The 17,335-nt window shown below is 44.3% G+C and overlaps 1 protein-coding gene across 2 annotated transcripts in view; it reads right to left on the reverse strand.

Moving 5' to 3' along the window:
• The window catches only part of put (activin A receptor type 2 punt), a 57,451-nt gene that overhangs the window by 26,118 nt on the left and 13,998 nt on the right, over window positions 1-17,335 (reverse strand). For both annotated transcript variants that reach the window (XM_075693569.1, XM_075693570.1), the window contains exons 2-6: window positions 15,476-15,682; window positions 8,397-8,552; window positions 5,717-6,033; window positions 2,650-2,817; window positions 1,016-1,255 (exon numbers count right to left, since the gene is read on the reverse strand). In XM_075693569.1, the coding sequence (XP_075549684.1) occupies window positions 1,016-1,255; window positions 2,650-2,817; window positions 5,717-6,033; window positions 8,397-8,552; window positions 15,476-15,682 (1,088 nt within the window). The remainder of the gene's footprint in view (window positions 1-1,015; window positions 1,256-2,649; window positions 2,818-5,716; window positions 6,034-8,396; window positions 8,553-15,475; window positions 15,683-17,335) is intronic.

Genomic DNA, 17,335 nt, shown 5'->3' on the forward strand with positions numbered 1-17,335 from the left:
CGCTCATCATCATTGTTTCTGCCTGGTTCGTGGCTACAGCAGTTCCGGTCTCAGCTTAGTAAGCCATGTCATGACATTCCAGCAGCTGATTTGTTTCTTTCTTCGTGCACGACACTGCGAATATAGGCCACATTTTTCGTTTGTGCAACTGGTGTTGGCGTGACGGCGTGATGATGTTTGCTTTGTATGCTGTGTCGAGGTTGCGGTGATCCAATGCGGCATACGGAAACAGTGTCAAGTGTCTAATGGCGCTGACAGTGCCCGCGCAGACTGCGCTGGGGAATGCCGGCGCAGTGACTGTGCTTTCAGCCGCCTATGACTGTGCTGTGCCGCCTATAGCGACTGTACGACCCTCTCCGACATTCAGGCTTATCTGATTGCGCGTAAACGGAGTAGCGTGCAACGATGCATTCGCGTTTTCTTCAAACCTACTGCCGAGCCCGAATAAGTGCGTAGAAATAAAATGTTTCTTTCTTCTTTTTTTCTTAATCTCCTTTTTCGGACACTTGTTTATTCGAACATTTCTGCAGTCCCCGTGAGGTCCGAATAAACAGTCGGCGACTGTATTGTCATCATCATCCTATTTTACGTCTAATGCAGGACAGAAGGCTCTCCCAGCGATCTCCAATTAGCTGTGCCTTGGTCCCAGCTTACACCCCACCACGTAATCTTCGGTTGCCCCAGACTACACTTCACCTCCTTTGGAATAAACTAGCTGCTCTATGCCAGTACATGACCTACCGAACTCCATTTCGTACTCTTAAGGAAGGCACGGGCCTTTCTACAATTTTCTGCTTATGTGGGTACCAGTAGAATTTAACGATTGTGCCCTGAACGGCAGGGGTAAGCTGACGGTCACGACTTGGCACGTTCTCCACCCCATTTTCATTCTGCGGAAAAATCGACAGACAAAAATTCAAGCACGCGTGTTCAATTTTTTGCACCCACTCCTGCGACACCTGGCCATCCGGTGGTGAGCCATGAGCAAACGCGCCAGCAGCAGAAGAGCAATCACCTGTCCGTGTGCCTGCCTTGGCGACACCCCGCTGGGGAAGCCCAGGGCGAGGCCGAAGTCAGCGATGCAGGCCGTCATGTCGGCCTTGAGCAGCACGTTCTTGCTCTTGAAGTCGCGGTGTGCCAGCGGGGGCTTGTAGCCTTCCAGCTTGTTGGCCGGTCGCTCCCCATGCATGTGGGCCAGTCCCAGGGCGATGCCCTCGCTTATCTTCAGCACCTCGCCCCAGCTCACCAGGTGAGCCTGCGTGAACACCACCACCTTTGACACACACTCGGCACGGCACACACTAAAATGGGGCCGAGCCGGGATGGTGCAACGATTCTATTCCAATGCTATTCCTTTTCGTGCTTTATCAGTGATCTGAGTGGGATTCTGGCCACATTGTCAGTGACACCGGCTAGCCACGAATCGTGGATGATAAAGAAGGAGTAGGATCTGGCAGAAGGAGTCCTTACATTGTCCCGGCCCAGCATTTCGTAACGATTTTTTTCCCTTGCCCAATTGTCTTGTCCTCTGCTACTAAAATTCTTTAAAGTTTCCTTAGGCCACTGTACATCTTATCAAATACATTATACTATATTGTGGAATGGCAAAAGGCGGCAAAGTCTGGACGGAGCTCATTAAGTAGGGTTGTGCAATTATAGCAATTACTGTCGTATTTGACTCAATTAGGGCAGCTTGCAGCAGAAAACTAGTGGAATAGGAAGTAATGAAGAAAGAATTGCAGATACACCACAATCAGCTTGTTGTCTGGAGCTAGGCAACAAGCAGACGCAGTAACTGCACCAGGGAGGTCTTGGTTCTTCTCCTCCACCCCGTCCACGTCACATCTGGCAATAATGCGAGTTTTAAAGTTTTTTCTTATACTACATCTACACACACTTCAAACGCTTAATTCTGCACCGTGCATCTCTAGGATCAACTTCTTTACGTGCTTTACTTTACTGTAGTTAGCCTCTGAAATAAACACCGTGCATCACAGTGCTCCCTCTTGTTCACAAATGTGCATCTCTCCTGTACGAAGAAAACACAGAAAGGGTAAGCTAACAGCCCAAAAGTTGTTGCTACAAACAAAAAAGAAGCAACTAGCCAAAGGTTCAATCCATTCCTAACTACAGTCAATCTGTTCCCGGGAAATGTGCTGCAATACCGTATGCTGCTGGTACCAGGAAGGCCTTAGCCCACATTACTCACACTTTCCATGTGCACATGTCACACAAGTCACACAAATTGACAAAGGAGCTTTGACATGCGCTTGTAAAAATGTAAATGACAAGCTTCCGAAAAAGTGGCCGGGTGTTGTTACAAAGCTCTTCAAGCCAACTGCAATCAGGCGTCGATCGATGAAACTGGAAATTTTGAAAGGCACCTCAACCGATACTGCTAGATGTTAAAAAGCAAGAAGCCTCTTCGAGCGCAATTGCCGAACATTCTGTGTGAACAGAACATGGTATTGACTGGAGAAGGGCACATGTGATAGCCACTGGAAAAAAAATCCAACTCAAGTCATTACCAATTCAAACAAACGAAGCCACGCTGAAACGTAATCGTGGCAGCCTCCTTTCTCTTCATGCTCACTTCCTCCGCCATCTGTTCACGTGTAGAAACTGGCTTTACAGAAGCGCCCTCCCTACCTTGAGGTGGTCGGAGAGCGATCCTCTCTCGTGGTACTCGGTGACCAGCCAGTACTCGGTGTGATTCAGGTCGCCGTGCTTCGTGGAGCCGAGGAATGCCAGCAGGTTCTCGTGCTTCATCTGGGGCATCTTGAAGATCTCCTTCTCTACCATCCACGAGCTCTTGTCCTGCGCAACGTTTGAGGACATTTGAAGCCGTCACCACTGCTCAACTGATGCAGCGATAGCAATTGGAAAGAGCCGCTTAACCCTTCCAGTGTCAGGTTTTTTTCGAAGGTGATGCACCCCCCTCGTCAGGTATTTTTTTTTTTTTTTTCAGATATTATAAAGCGAATACAACATTCTATTTTTGGTTATGCAAAAATGAAAAAAAATGACACGGATAATGGCAAATGCTCTCTTGGTGCAGCCCTCACGTTCCTATTTGACAAATGAGGGTCAAAAGGAGTGTGATGGAACAGAAATGTGCCAGTGGCACTGAAAGGGTTAAAGTAGTTCACTGACAGAAATGTAACGTAGGTGTTCTGGCTGCAGGTGATGGTATAAAACAAAACAAAACAGTCCTCAAATCTTGGAACCTAAGGGATTTTCACATGCTCGGAGTTCATGACAGCTAATGTGAGAACAAGAGACATGGCAACAGATTTTTAATGTCTTCCAAGGCACTAGCAAAGCATTTTTGTTCTGCTTGACAATGAAAAACTGCTCCATGACACGAATGTCACCAGCCTATCCATGTTGTCCCGCACTGAAAGGTTTCTCCCAGTGATCTCCACTTCCTTTTTGTGTCGTATCAGGCTGACTCTGTTACAGACTTGCAAGTTATCCAGTCTCACCACACTACGTAATCCTCTGCATTTCTCTTCCCTGGGCACCCGTTCTGTTACTCCAATGAAACGCTGGTTAACTAAGTGGCGAATTGGGCGAGTTATTTACTGGTCATCTGTGTCAGCACTGCACGGCCTGCTCCCTCCTTTCACTCCAGGCTACTCTAGAACATGAATTCCAACTCCAGAATTTGTCTTGTATGAGGCATGTATGTAGCCTGGCTCCTCTCTCCCGCTTCTTACTAGGCACACTGTGCAATTCGACAATGTTGCCGCAAATTCCACGTGCGGTGAGCATGTAAATATATATTGAGACGAGACTGTCTGAATATATATGAAACGGGTTCATTTTCACACTGCAACAAACAAATTTTGAAGGATCTCTTTTTTCTTTTTTCCCCTGTCATTGAACAGTGGCACACACACCTAGCGACCTAGTGACCAGGGAGAGAGAGAGAGAGAGAGAGAGAGAGAGAGAGAGAGAGAGAGAGAGAGAGAGAGAGAGAGAGAGAGAGAGAGAGAGAGAGAGAGAGAGAGAGAGGTGCTTGAAGTATCCTAAGAATACTAATCGCATTGAAAGAAATCAAGTATTCTAAGAACCAAGCAACATTCTGTGTGATAGGGAAAAAAGAAAGAGTTTCGTAGTTAAAGTGCACATATTACCAGTCGGGCATTCCCTTTAAAAGTGGACCATACTACACACAGTATGACTGTTTACCTTGTTGACTCCCACATTCAAGACGAATGTAATCATGGTTACCTTTTTGCCATTCTCCTGGTTGAACAGTTCTTAAATGTGACAAATGAACTTGCATAGTCAATAAGGTCACAAACACCTGAGCTAAATACAGTCAAACCTCAATATAACGAAGCCGGAAAAATCTGTGCTTTACTTCGTTATAATTTAAATATCACTAAAACTGAAAGTCTACCTTTTAAGCAAAGTGCAGTCGCCAACAAATGTTTAAAAATTATTGTTATATACAGAAGGGGCTTTAAAGATGTCCAAAATCAGGCATTCTCGAGAACTATTCTCCATAACAAACAAAAAAGTCAATTTTGTTGAATCTGAAAGTCGGTGGCCACTTTGGTGCCGTGCTTCCGAAGTCATCTCTTCACAGCGGCCACATGTCACATGGAAAGCACAAAAAGAAATGCATCCAACATACTGTGGTGACTGGTGCAAGCAAAGCTTATGCGTCCATTCCATCACCACATCTTGCCAACATAACCTCACGTGTTGCCCAGAGCGGTGCGACACCGAATGCCATGTTCATAGAACTGAACCGCTCCCAACACAGTCCGATCATTGCTGCGCCAAAACCCACAGCACAGTAGAAAAAAGGTTCGCTTTACTGTTGCATGGACGTCAGGCGGCAACCTGAATTATGGCAACTTTGTCCATGGCTGGCACATTTTTTGTATAACGCCACCATGCGCACATTATGCCTAAAAAATTGAGCAAGATCAGGTACGGCATCGGCAATTTCGGTCAATGTTGTGTGTTGGTTCAACTGAAGAACTACAATTCGGTTCTATCACAGAACACCTACACGATTTTATGGAGTAGATAGCAGGTAAGTGCGAGTAGTTCCGAAAAGTGGGTTGGCTATCTATATCCAAAATTTGTTGCAAGAGCAGTGCACACACCAAGAACAGTTTTATTTACGGTATGTTAGTTTCAATCCTTAAGCTGCTTTCAATGGGAACTTGCCGCTTTCTTTAACAGGCTTGGGATGGCTTCTCCAGACTTCAAGATCACGGTGAGCTAGCTCTCAAGTATCCTTAAACGAGCGGCAACATCCTTTCTCCTACTGATCAAGAACTGTTGAGATCACTTGCAAGACAATAACCTCGTCCTGAGGGCAGCGTGTTGAGTACTGTCACCTCTGTGGAAACTACCACTATTCACACTTGTGAGCACTGGCAACAACAGAAACACGAAATTGTTCATCAATGCAAGCCACACGTGAAATACAGAATATGTTTCACCCACGTTATCAATGGGATCAGCTGGCCGAGAACGGTGGATAACAGTGGCAAGGAATCAAGCAGAAGGCATCGCTGTAAAATTGCAGTCCATGCTTCTAGGACCTTCGCTGCAATAAAAGGCCGATTCTCCAGTCTGCTCTCAGCCCACTAAAGAGCCTGGTGTTTTTCACCTAAAAGGAAACAGCTGCAGAGGAGGTTCCAGGTCGTACAGTAACAGGCTCTACAATGCTCAATCGTCGAGGTAGTACCTGGGGTGGGAAGATTTTGACCGCGACAAACTGCAGTCCCCAGCGGGCCTTCCAGACGGCTCCGAAGCGGCCCTGCGCCTTGACCTCCATCAGCTGGATGGCCTTGGGTGCGAGGGCAGGCGAGGGCAGCGGGGTGGGCTCAGCCGTGGGCACCTCGGCAAAGTGACCCTGCCGCTGCTTGCGCCGCTGCTGCCAGCACAGCCCCACCAGCGCCCCCGCCAGGGCCACCAGGGGCACCAGGCAGTAGGCCACCACCGTCTCGGTCCGATAGCTGCCCCGAGGGGCCAGTTGCACAGGCGGGGACAGTTTCGTCGATGCTGCATCACAGCACAAGACCGACTGTCACGCGCTCGTTATCGCCACTGTCACAGGTTTACGGTGCAGGACAAAGGCCTCTCCCTAGTGATCTCTACTTCCTTTTCGTCTTGCATCAGCCCGACCCTGTCCCATGCTTGTAAGTTTTCTAATCTCACCGCGCCACATAATCCTCTGCATTTCTCTTCCATGAGCACCCATTCTGTCACTTCAATGGACCACTTGTTATTTAAATGGAGAACTGGGCAAGTTATCTACTGGTTATCTACTCAGGAATTACATGGTCTGCCAAACTCCACTTGTTCCTCTCAATCTAAATTCTAATTATCAGCTGCCAGAGTTTGTCCTCTAATCCATACCTTTTGTTGCCTAACATCATAATGGAGCTATGACACTGGTTATATATAATATAGCACAAAGCAGCTAAAGGTACAATCCTAGGCTGGCCGAGAATGTGCCTGCTCCGACTTGCACGTTCGTGGCACAAGAGGAGACAAGGAACCCGCGCAAAACTAACAATACAAAGCACCCATTCACCTCCCGGTTTTGCCCTCCTCGTTCTGTTAACAAGATTCACTCACAATTTTTATCTAAGGATATTTCCAAACACACCAGAGAGCTAATTTTGGCCTGTTTGATGCAAACTTTGGTGAAGAAAGAAAAAGTACCATAGAACAGGCACTGCCCCAGACAAAACATGCGAGTGCTCCACTGAGCAATTGATTGATGGATTAACTGATTGGGTTTAGCCTCCTAAAGCACCACTGGGGCTATGGGGGGTGTGGTAGTAAAGCACTCTAGAATAATTTTGACCACCTGGGCTTCTTCTATGCGGGGCTGAACCCAAGTTCGTAAGTGTTTTTGCAATCTGCCCCAATGAAAATGTGGCCACAGTGGCCAACCTAATGGTCAGTAGCAAAAACCTCGTAGCCACCGGTCCACCAGTGCAGGCATATGCAATCCAACTTATTAATTCCAGAGATTCTTGTAAGAGAAGTTCTTCTAGCACTGACAGGCACGGACACAAGAAAGGGCACAGGCAGACCTGCCAAGCTGAGAATTAAAAAAAAAAAAGCACAAAAGTGGAAACCGAAAAACACTAAAGTTTGTTAAAAACATTAAACATTATTTGAATATATAACAGGGTTCTCCCCACAAATTTTTGAGTGGTGGACATTATGTAAGGGGAGGGGGCAGGGGGAGGAGGGGGTTTACCCTAAAATATGCGCCAATAAAAAATTGTGCAAACTATTTGTGTCAATGCAAAAATCGTAAACGTGCTGCGACAAATCAAACATTTTACAATAAAATCTTAAAATTTGGCAGGCTTGCACAGGACACATCAAGCTATTTGTGTGTCCTGTGCTCCCCCTTCTTGTGTCTGTGCCTGACAGCGGGGTAGAACAAGTTCACTATGCCTAACCAAGTCGCCCAAATCGCCACCCCTGGTCCCATTGTACGAAATTCTACGGCACTTGGAGCTTTCGTGTGTCGTCTGCTACAAGTCCCTTTTTAAAGGGCTGTGTCCCTTTCCTCACACAAACACAAGCTTCATGAGATTTCTACACAAGATCATGTTACAAGCAGCTGAAGTCAAAGCACTATACAATTTTTAATCAAGCCCAATTATTTAGGGAAACTGCCTCGATGTAGCAAACAGATTGATAATCATTCTTCCATTTGGACGAACTGAGGAAAAAGCAAAGGCGCTCGAGTGAATTCTCAATTTGAAGTCCCTCTCAACTCGGCGACACAGAGTTAAACAACTGCAAAGGTGGCACCACGACCTTTGTTCGACAAAATGTTTGTCACTAGGTGCTCACAGCAGCTTTTAAGAAAAACAACGGGTTCTCAAGGCCGTCTAAAGCCTCGACAAAGCATGCTAAAGGTCATTATGCTTAATAACATTTAAAAAAAAGGTCTTAAACAACTAGGAAAGATTTTTTATTGCCCATGGAATGGGGGGAAGAGGGAACGACAACTTTTTAAGCCTTTTTATTAAACTCTCGCCAATCACTGCAAAAGCCGCCTTCATTTCTTCTGGCTGTGCCAACAGGAACGAAGCACAATCGCCTGTATCAAAAGGTCATGGTGCATCCACCTTTGGGTACTGAAACTGAACCTGGCTCGCAGGAACAAGTATTATTGGAAATTATTTAATGAACCCTGCCACTTCGCAGTATATTTGGACCTTCATTTTAACATAAAAAAGAAATGATAAGTCGGAAATTTCATGCCAGTACTCCTTTGATGCAATGCACACACATGCGCACATGACACACACAAACGTGCACAAAAATCTGCATGCTGTGTTCATCAATGTGCCATGGACCAAAAATGCCACAACCTTTCCGAGGCCCCTTACAAAGTGAGTTTGAAGTGTACACGGCAGAGGGCTTCAAGTTAGTGTTGCAGAGGTCGCCCTCGCAGCAGCAGAAAAGAAGCTGGACACTTGGCTCTCGTCGCGTCTCAGCACAATGCTGGCTCTTACTGCAGTCATGGTTGTTTCCCACCCAGCAACCTGAACACAAAAACAGAAAGCATAAGACATGGCACATGTGTAGTATGGGCAATGTTATTTCACATGATCTCATTATTTTTTTTTTCCTTACACAGCACAGTTTGCACAGAGAGTCTTTAAAAGGTATTATGGAGTCAAAACAGAAGTGGCACACTCTACCACATGACCATCATCATGACCAGCCTATTCTATGTCCACTACAAGAAAAAGGCATCTTGAAGCAATCTCCAATTACACCCCTTGTATTGCGGCAGGTGGGTATGTCCTGTGCCTGCAAGTTTCCCAATCTCTGCTGCCACCTAATCCATCTTTGACTGCATTTTCCGTTCCCATGCAAATGTTTCCTCCAGGTACGACAGCAAATTAACTGAATAAGCGCTCTGAACTGTTCATTTTTGTCCTACCATCAACGAGCCATCCACAGACAAGGATGGACTCTTCTCCAATTGTGACATTTGCTTACTGAAGAACTGGTATGGGTTTCTATTGCCGCTCTATGCTACCTTTTCTTGGATGACCGTTTTTGTTCTTGAGCGAATAAAAAATTGCACCTTTCTAATTCCCAGGTGTTTTGTTTGTAATGATGAGAAAGACAGTATCACGAATTCCTTTCGGTAAAAGCTTTGCTTCTGGAACACAGCGGTGTGACAGGCTGTGAAACCAAATGTCAATGCAATTACAAACCGATTTGAATCGTGCCCTAATCTTCCCCCCGTTCTCTGCCCCCCCCCCTTTAGTGTTACTGCCTGCACAACCCAAAGTTGTTCACAAGAAAAAGTAATAAGGAAAACACAGAATGTTGAAATCAAGGGTTTTAAAAGAATTCTCTCAAGCAGCTTGATGCATTGTCGCATATTCCTACATCGAATGAAACTAGGCAGTGCGGCCCATGTTGATGACAGGCTACATGGCTCACTACATTTCCGGGTACTTTCACTGTGTGACGTGATCCACTCAGTGTAGTGATCGGCACAATGTCTGTTGGCTCATGCAGATCAATATGCACTGAAGGTTAACCGTCTCTGAAAGTGAGCGATCCGAAATGTGGCCAAAGAGAGCAATGGTCTTCACTCTTTTCCACCTTTTCTAAAAGTACAAACGCAAAAATTTTGTGTAACGCCTTTCTTTTTTTCTTGTTTCGATAGTTATACACTCCATAACTATGGTGTGAAGCCTCAATTTCTCAAGAGAGCCCCAAATGATTCATTAAATCAATTTGTAGTCAATCAGTTAACAACACACACTAAGTGTTACTAAGTGTTACTAAGTGTTACACTAAGTGGTACCATAATTTCAAACTTGAAGCAGGAGACTATTACGTTACCAAACTAGAGGCGGTAGCCATGTGGGATCACAAACAACTCAAGTGCGTGCCAGTCGGCTTGGTGCATTGTTGAGGGCCATATGAACGTGTCGCCAGAAGCGGCCAAATTGGGCCTTACAATTGTGCGCTCCTCTTAGAAATGCAGGGGGACCTTCTCTCCCCTATTATACTGTCACACACTGAATGGCTTTCATGAGCACGGTCATAGTGTGTGTGTACACATCAGTGGTTTCTAGTATCATGAGACCATCAGTTCCGGCTTCGGTCATGTGAATAGTCTCCTGCTTCACGTCCAAAGCCATGCTGCATTCGGTGCATTTCTAACTGGTTGTATAAACAGTAACATAATTGTTTGTTTGTTGCATTCCCGAGGACTGAAGGATTCATAGCACATTTGCTGGGTCGACAGCTACCCAGGAAAACAAGACAAAAATTGTCAGTACTTCTTTAAAGGAGCCCTCAACCACTTTTTATCGAAGTGGAGAAAAGCATTTGAAGTGAAAACAGGCTATTTCTAAAATACTTTGGTGCAAAAAGTACTTCAATGCATTCAGCAGAAGCAGAGTTACTAGGCTATCAAACACGGCCTCTGTTGTGCTCCCGTTCCTTCTTCAATGCCTTGCACTGTAAAGGCTACGGCGGAGTGGGGCATGCTCACAACAATATCACATATCACTGTGGTTGTGCCTTCTAAATGTCACCGCAGCGCGCAGTTCAAATTTCATTCTGGATGTTAACGTAGACGCCTCGACTTCCGATTTTGATACCTACAACGCGCTAAACGTAAGCCAAACGCAGCTGTTATCAGTGAACCGCAGAGCACTTATGGACTCATGTCAGCACCCCGCGGCGATCGCGGTATCTACGATGCACAGCTGACTGCAACTACCAATATCAGCTGTGTATAGGCATCCGCTTTATTACGAAATAAAGCGTCCAGAAGAGAGTGAGGAGGAGGCGTCTGTTTGAAAAGAGAGCATTTGAGAGAAAGGTGACTTTGCACCCTGCTTGCAAGCTCCACGCACCGCATACAACAACAAAACTTGGCTGAGATGTTCACAGCTGCGTATGCTACCTGCGGACTATGTTATTTCGCCAAGCCCAAAGGGTGGTTCAAGGCCCCTTTAAAGGGACACTGAAGCGAAACACTGAATCAGTCCATATTGATAAAGTACTTATTGTTAAGGAACTCTACTTTCACTGACTTCAAAATGATACTAGGTTTATCATTAGAAGAGAAAATGACAGTCAAAGTTTAATTTGTCAATTTTGCGATGAAACTGCAGAGCCGATACATCAGTGTGACGCCATGGTTTCTGAAGTATTTCTTTTTTCCATTTTCACCGTTGCTGTTCAGTAAAAGTTCATGAAACTACAGTCTTTGGCTCTTTTTGGATGAATAGAATGTAATCTATCTTAAAAGATAAATATTTAACCAGGCCCAAGCCGACAGTGCCAAAATCCAGGATGTGGCAGTGAACTAGCTGGTGCAGGAATTTTAAGGCTGCGTTGCCATAGGCCTTTTCTTTTTGTGGCTGTTCTGGCTTACTAGGTGTCTTATCGTGACAAGAGTGGCTTTTTTGGTATTTTACAAGGGGAATTTACTAACACAGCTCAAATAATTTATCTCTTTAGTGCCCCTTTAAAGGATAACGTTAACAAAATTTCACTTTAACTAAAGTGGTTATAAGCCAGTAGTACAGACAATCGAAGTAATCTCAGCAAAGCCATGGGGCTTGTAATTGCCTAGTTATGTGATTAAAAACCTTTAAGCGGCTCTTTAACAGACAACACACGCATCTGGCTGCAAATGGACATGATGCAGATCCCAAACCCGTAGCATGCAGGCTGACCTTGCTATCACACCTGAATACCCAGGTGGGCACTGTTTTCCAGCATTCCAGTTTCTGTGTCATATATATGTGTTACAGAATCAATAACTTCCAAATTATTGTATGCTTTCATGCATATTTCAAACACAAAATGCTGCACTGAGGCTGTCTTGCACATTTCAATAAAAAAATAAAAGGCTTTTAACGCAGTAAAAAAAAAATTTTCACAGCATTTTTTTTATACCAGTGCCACAGGGGCATTCTGCATGCCCTTGAACCAATGATCTATTGACTCAAGGGCAAAGTGAGTGCTGCTACACAATAAGCATCACCAGGAATTGTGTCGACAGTCTATGAAAATATACAGTGGTAAACAATGCATTTGAAGAATAACTATTATAACAGGAAATAACTTACACTCTACAATTATTTTGTTCTCATGCTTGAAGGAGCAATCTGAAGCATAAGCCTACAAGCTCATAGGCTATGAAAATCCGACCATACTCTGAACTTAGTTACGTGTTATGCAGTTAGACAACAAAAACAAAAAGCTAACAGCTCTCACAGATCTATTTTACTACCTTCAGGTAAGCCATGACACTAATAGAAAGCTGTTCATTCCATTTATTTTTACCACGTTTTGAAAAGAAAGTGACAGCAAAAAAAAAAAAAAAAATGGTGCTTGTTCTTACCTTATTGTCTGTGCCTTACATTGCACTAATGGCGAGCTGTTCATTTTATTTATTTTTACCTCGTTTTGAAAAGAAATCAACAAAAAAAAAAATATGATGCTGGTTCTTACCTTAATGTCTGTGCCTTACATTAGACTATTCTTAAAGGGACACTAAAGCGAAACAATAAATCAGTCTAGACTAATGAAGCATTGTTTGAGAACCCTGCAGGCAGTCATTTAAAAAAAATAGTTTCATTATTAGATGAGAAAATGAAGGTTCAAGTATCAGTACTTGAATTTCGTGCCGAAACCCCAGCGCCAGTACGTCAGCGTGACGTCAAGGATTCCAAAGTATTGTTTTCGCATTTGGGCCGCGTTGGCTGAATAAGTGTTCTTGAACTAGCCATGTTTAATATTTGGTTCCTTTAGAACACAATGTAGTCGATCAGTACCGCTATATATAATTAGTAGGCCCTAGAAGATGCCATCAAAATCCAAGACGTCACAGCCCCCAGGTGCTGGAACTTAAGTAAGCGTCGCTACCCGTATTTCGTTCTTGCACTTTTTCTGGCTTACCGTTGTAAGAGTGGTGTTTTTGGTGTTGTAGAATGGTAATTTACTGATGTAGAAGAAATCATTTTTCACTTTAGTGTCCCTTTAAGTTTGAATCGTGAACCAACTAGTCCAGCAGCACATATTATGTCAACGCCTCGTGGGTCTCACTCTGAGGGAGCTGTTGCTGGGAGGGCGTTGCAATGCCGACGGCAACCACAGTTGAATGCCTTTACAATGAAGACCTACGTAATGAAACGACCTGTAAGATGAAAGAGTCAGCACATTCCGGCCACATTGCTATTTTTCATGTGCATTGTGAACACTTCCACAGTGAACTTATAATGAACGATTTCATGGCCGATTTGTTGCCTTATTACAAATGCACGAAGCAGTGTCACCAGTTCCCTCCGTAGCTGGCAATGAACTGTGGTGCAAATAAGGAGCACGCAGAGTCAACTTCAAAACAAAGACCGCATGGGAAGGTCTGGTATTCATAGTAACTGATACGACGCCCCCATCCCCGCCCACTCCAACCCGTTCCACCAACGTGATGATCTACTCGGAACTGACGGAAGGCAAAGGGTGATGAAGTAGCAAAGTGATGCAGAGCCTACACATGAACCTATAAGTTTGATGGCAAGAGAGGCAATAGACATTCAATTTTTTCCCAGCTGTACTCGGTGTCATTCCCAGGTTTCACTGTGGTTGCTCATTAAGTCAGATGAAGTGCGCAGAAAAGAATTTCCAGCATCTTTCACTGTGTATCTCTTAAATTCACGTTCAACAAAGGCTTTCTTAAGCTAAATGCTCTTAGCCTGCTCTAATGCAAGCAGTACTATGCACACTCTTTAAAATGAAATGACTTGCATAACGAAGGATTTTGGCAGTCCACTGTTATAAAGGCACTCGACTGTATTTGCTCACATTCTACCAAATACTAGGCAGATTAGCTCAATTGGAAGAGCTTTTCTCTAACTGTGAAGGTGTATTCGTGAGAAACTTGTGTGGGTTTCTTTTTTTACCTTCTTTGTGCTACATCTAGAAAGCGGATGCCTACTGTACCTTTCACAAAACACAATAACCATGCAAAAATATACGCGCCGCTGAGGCATCCTTTGGCATCCTGTGACGTAGCAAATAGACAAGGAACTGCATCTTCTCCCACTGCCCCGATCGATTAAGGGAAGGAAGTAAGCGTGACGTGCAGTTCACTCACGAGGCAGGGGTGCTCCCCCCCCCCCCCCCCCATCATCATCCTGCAACGCCCACTTCCCGAACACACCTTGGGACACCCACACACCCCCAGCCACTCCCCTAATGCCAGGAAGACTAAACACTTTTCCATGTGGCACAAGAGAAGCCTATGAAACTGATTCTACAACAGCTCTCCAACAAGATAAAGAGTGCTGGACGTAGCTGAATAAAAAATATTCCTCTAGCATGATCTGAAACTTGACAGTACTGTCCATTGTTAAACTGACATGAGAAACACCAACTAAGTTCATACTGATCAAACGTTCTTTCAAAACTTCTTTAATTAATCTCGCAGTACTAAATCGATTATCAGAACAACAAACTGAAGTTGAAATTTGAATTTTAGAATTTTGCACCGGTATCCCACCATTGTTACATTAGTGTGACATCACGGATTTCAAAGTACTTTTTCGTATTTTGGTAGTTCCAGCTCAGTAAACGTTTTTGAAATTTGCTAATGTCAGTCTAGCTATATTTTAATACAATGCAGTCAATCTTTCCCAATAAAAAATTAGCAAGGAGCAGATGCCGTTAAAACCTATGACATCACTGCGAGCTGGTATGGGAACATCAGAACAGCGTTGCCATCTGTCTTTCGTTTTTGAGTATTTTCTAGCTTACCAAGCATCTTCTCGTGCTAGGACTGCCTTTCTTGGTATTGTGGAAGTATGACTTACAAGCACAGCTAAAATGCTTTCTCCTTTTAGTGTCCCTTTAAAGGGCACACCAAATTAGTCTATAGACCCTTTAGCTGGTAACACACCCAGGCCCTGAACGACTTCTGGTTTTGCACACGAACATAGCCCACCAAATTTAGTGAGCAATAAAAAGGGAACGAGACTAGGGTGAGTAGCAGCAGTGCGTTAAAACAGAAGCCCACAGGTCTTCAACACTTTTCCCTTCCACACACAACTCCAATTTCACAAGCCAAGTTTTCTGTTACTTATACGAAAAATTACAAGTATTACTCTTGAGGCATTATGCGCCTTTCTTTTATGCGCAAGACCGCCCAAATGTATAGCACAAGCAGGCACGAGGACACATGAAGACAAGAAACACCCTCATAGCCAGAACAAGCTGTCCACGTGGTAAATTTGGTTGAGTGGTAACGTTCTACCTCTATATTCTGCAATGAACTGCGTATTTTCATGTATGTTTATCCCTACACGTTAAAAGGAGATGCTCGGGTGGAGCCATAGCCGGCATGCTTTGGCAAGGCTACATTTGTCTGTAGCTGGCACCATCCTCTTCCTCTGCAAGCGCACAAGACAGCCATGCTACTTGCCTTTGAGCTTGACGCTGAGCACGCCGCTGTTGTTCTGCCAGAGGACATAGCAGAGGTTGCCCTTCTCATTCTCCCCTGGCCGGCACTCCTCAGAGCCATTGCAGCCCGGAAGGGGCAGGCCATCAGCACCTGGTGAGCCCTGGCACAACGTCTCGTTGTAGTACTCGCACCGCATCAGGCTGGGTGGCGGCCGGTCTGGGCTCACGGCTGTACCAAAAAGCAGGCACCTCGTTCAGTCAAAAGTGTCAAATTTAAATAACTCTTATTTCAAAGCACTGGTGACTGCTTTGTAAAACATGTCAAGGTGTGAGGTAAAGGTGGTTAGAAGATACTTTGTGCATCTTCTATTGAGTTTGCCCTAGAGCAATTAAATATTATTTGTGCGTCGAGTTGTCATGCTGCATTGCTTCGTAAAGAAACAATTGAATCACCAACTCAAAGTGCAGGCACAAACTAATTGGGTGCAAGCATTACGAGAAGGAAAATTACTCTTTCACGACTGCTCATGGAACGTGGCATATACATCCCGTCAAATACGACAGAGCCTTCGGCTAAGTGGTCGTCCAATTCACTGTGCCCTGAAGTGAACTGGAGCCACATTAAGTAAATGGAATGTTCAATTTACCCAAACCTCAATGTCCATAGGTCTTGTCACTACTGGGCAGACGCAGCAAAAACAAGTTGTGCATGCAAATGTGTACACTGCAAATGAAGGAGATACAACCCACACAGTGGCTAGGACAACAAACATGTCAAAACAAAAAGCACTGCGAAGGTCATAGTGGGCAACCACATGCCATTCAATTCAAAATATGGTGTTTAATGTCCCAAGGTAACAGAAGGATTTATGAGGGACGATGCTACAGTGGGGGACCACCTAAGATTATTTAAAGCACACCCGAATCTAAGTACACAAGCTTTTACATTTTGCCGCCACTGAAATGCAGCCAACAGAGCGAGGAATCGAACCTATGATTCTATGCTTTGCAGCACAATGTCCCGATTTCTTTTGCTCTATTCCATTCCATTCTTACCATCCACCAAACTACGACCAGCCAATCCTTGTGCTTAACATAGAAGAAGCACAGCTTGGACTACTGACAAAGTGGGAAAAAGAATTGGAACAAAATCAATATGGCTTCATGACCTTAACTGCACTTTTCAATTCAAAGCGGAAATTTGTCTTTGTAAGTGAACAGGCTTGAGATCGGGAAATTTTTTTTTTTCTCAACATTATTGCACATTCAGGATTGTGCCAAAGGAAAGTTAGTTATGATGATGCACACAAACATTTTAGAATTATGTTAAACAGGGGAATGTAAATAGTGAAAACTGCTAGCTCAATCAAACAAATATTTTGAAAAAATACCTGCCTTTCAAGTACTAAACTAAATATCGACCTTTCTCCCTTTTTTAAAGTCAACGGTAATGGAATTTCACTTTGGCTAAATAGGTTAAAATGGGTAGGTGTACATTGTTGAAGCAATCTTGGCAAAGCTGGAGGGCTGGCGATTTCCACATTTTCTTATCAACAGCCTTTAAGTAGCACCTAAGCAGGTTACACATGCACCTGGTGCTTTGTGGATGTGATGCAAATTCCAGACTAAAGCTTATGAGGTTTTCGGAGTGCAGTGGGTGCCGCCTCATCTCAGAGGTGATGCCAAGAAGCCACATTGGTTCTCAATGCTATAGGTTCTGCAGCATTTCAGGCAAGCGGTAATGGTGGCATTTTTCTTTTTAGTTTGGTATGAAAACATCCATTTTTCCTAGCTTTTCATTACGCATCAGCTAATATTTCAAATGTAAAATTTTGCACTGAGGTTGCTTTACATCTACACTATCAGAAACTAGGCTTTCCAT

This window comes from Dermacentor variabilis, chromosome 5 (genome assembly GCF_050947875.1).
Source record: "Dermacentor variabilis isolate Ectoservices chromosome 5, ASM5094787v1, whole genome shotgun sequence".
In the NCBI taxonomy this organism is placed as follows: domain Eukaryota; kingdom Metazoa; phylum Arthropoda; class Arachnida; order Ixodida; family Ixodidae; genus Dermacentor; species Dermacentor variabilis.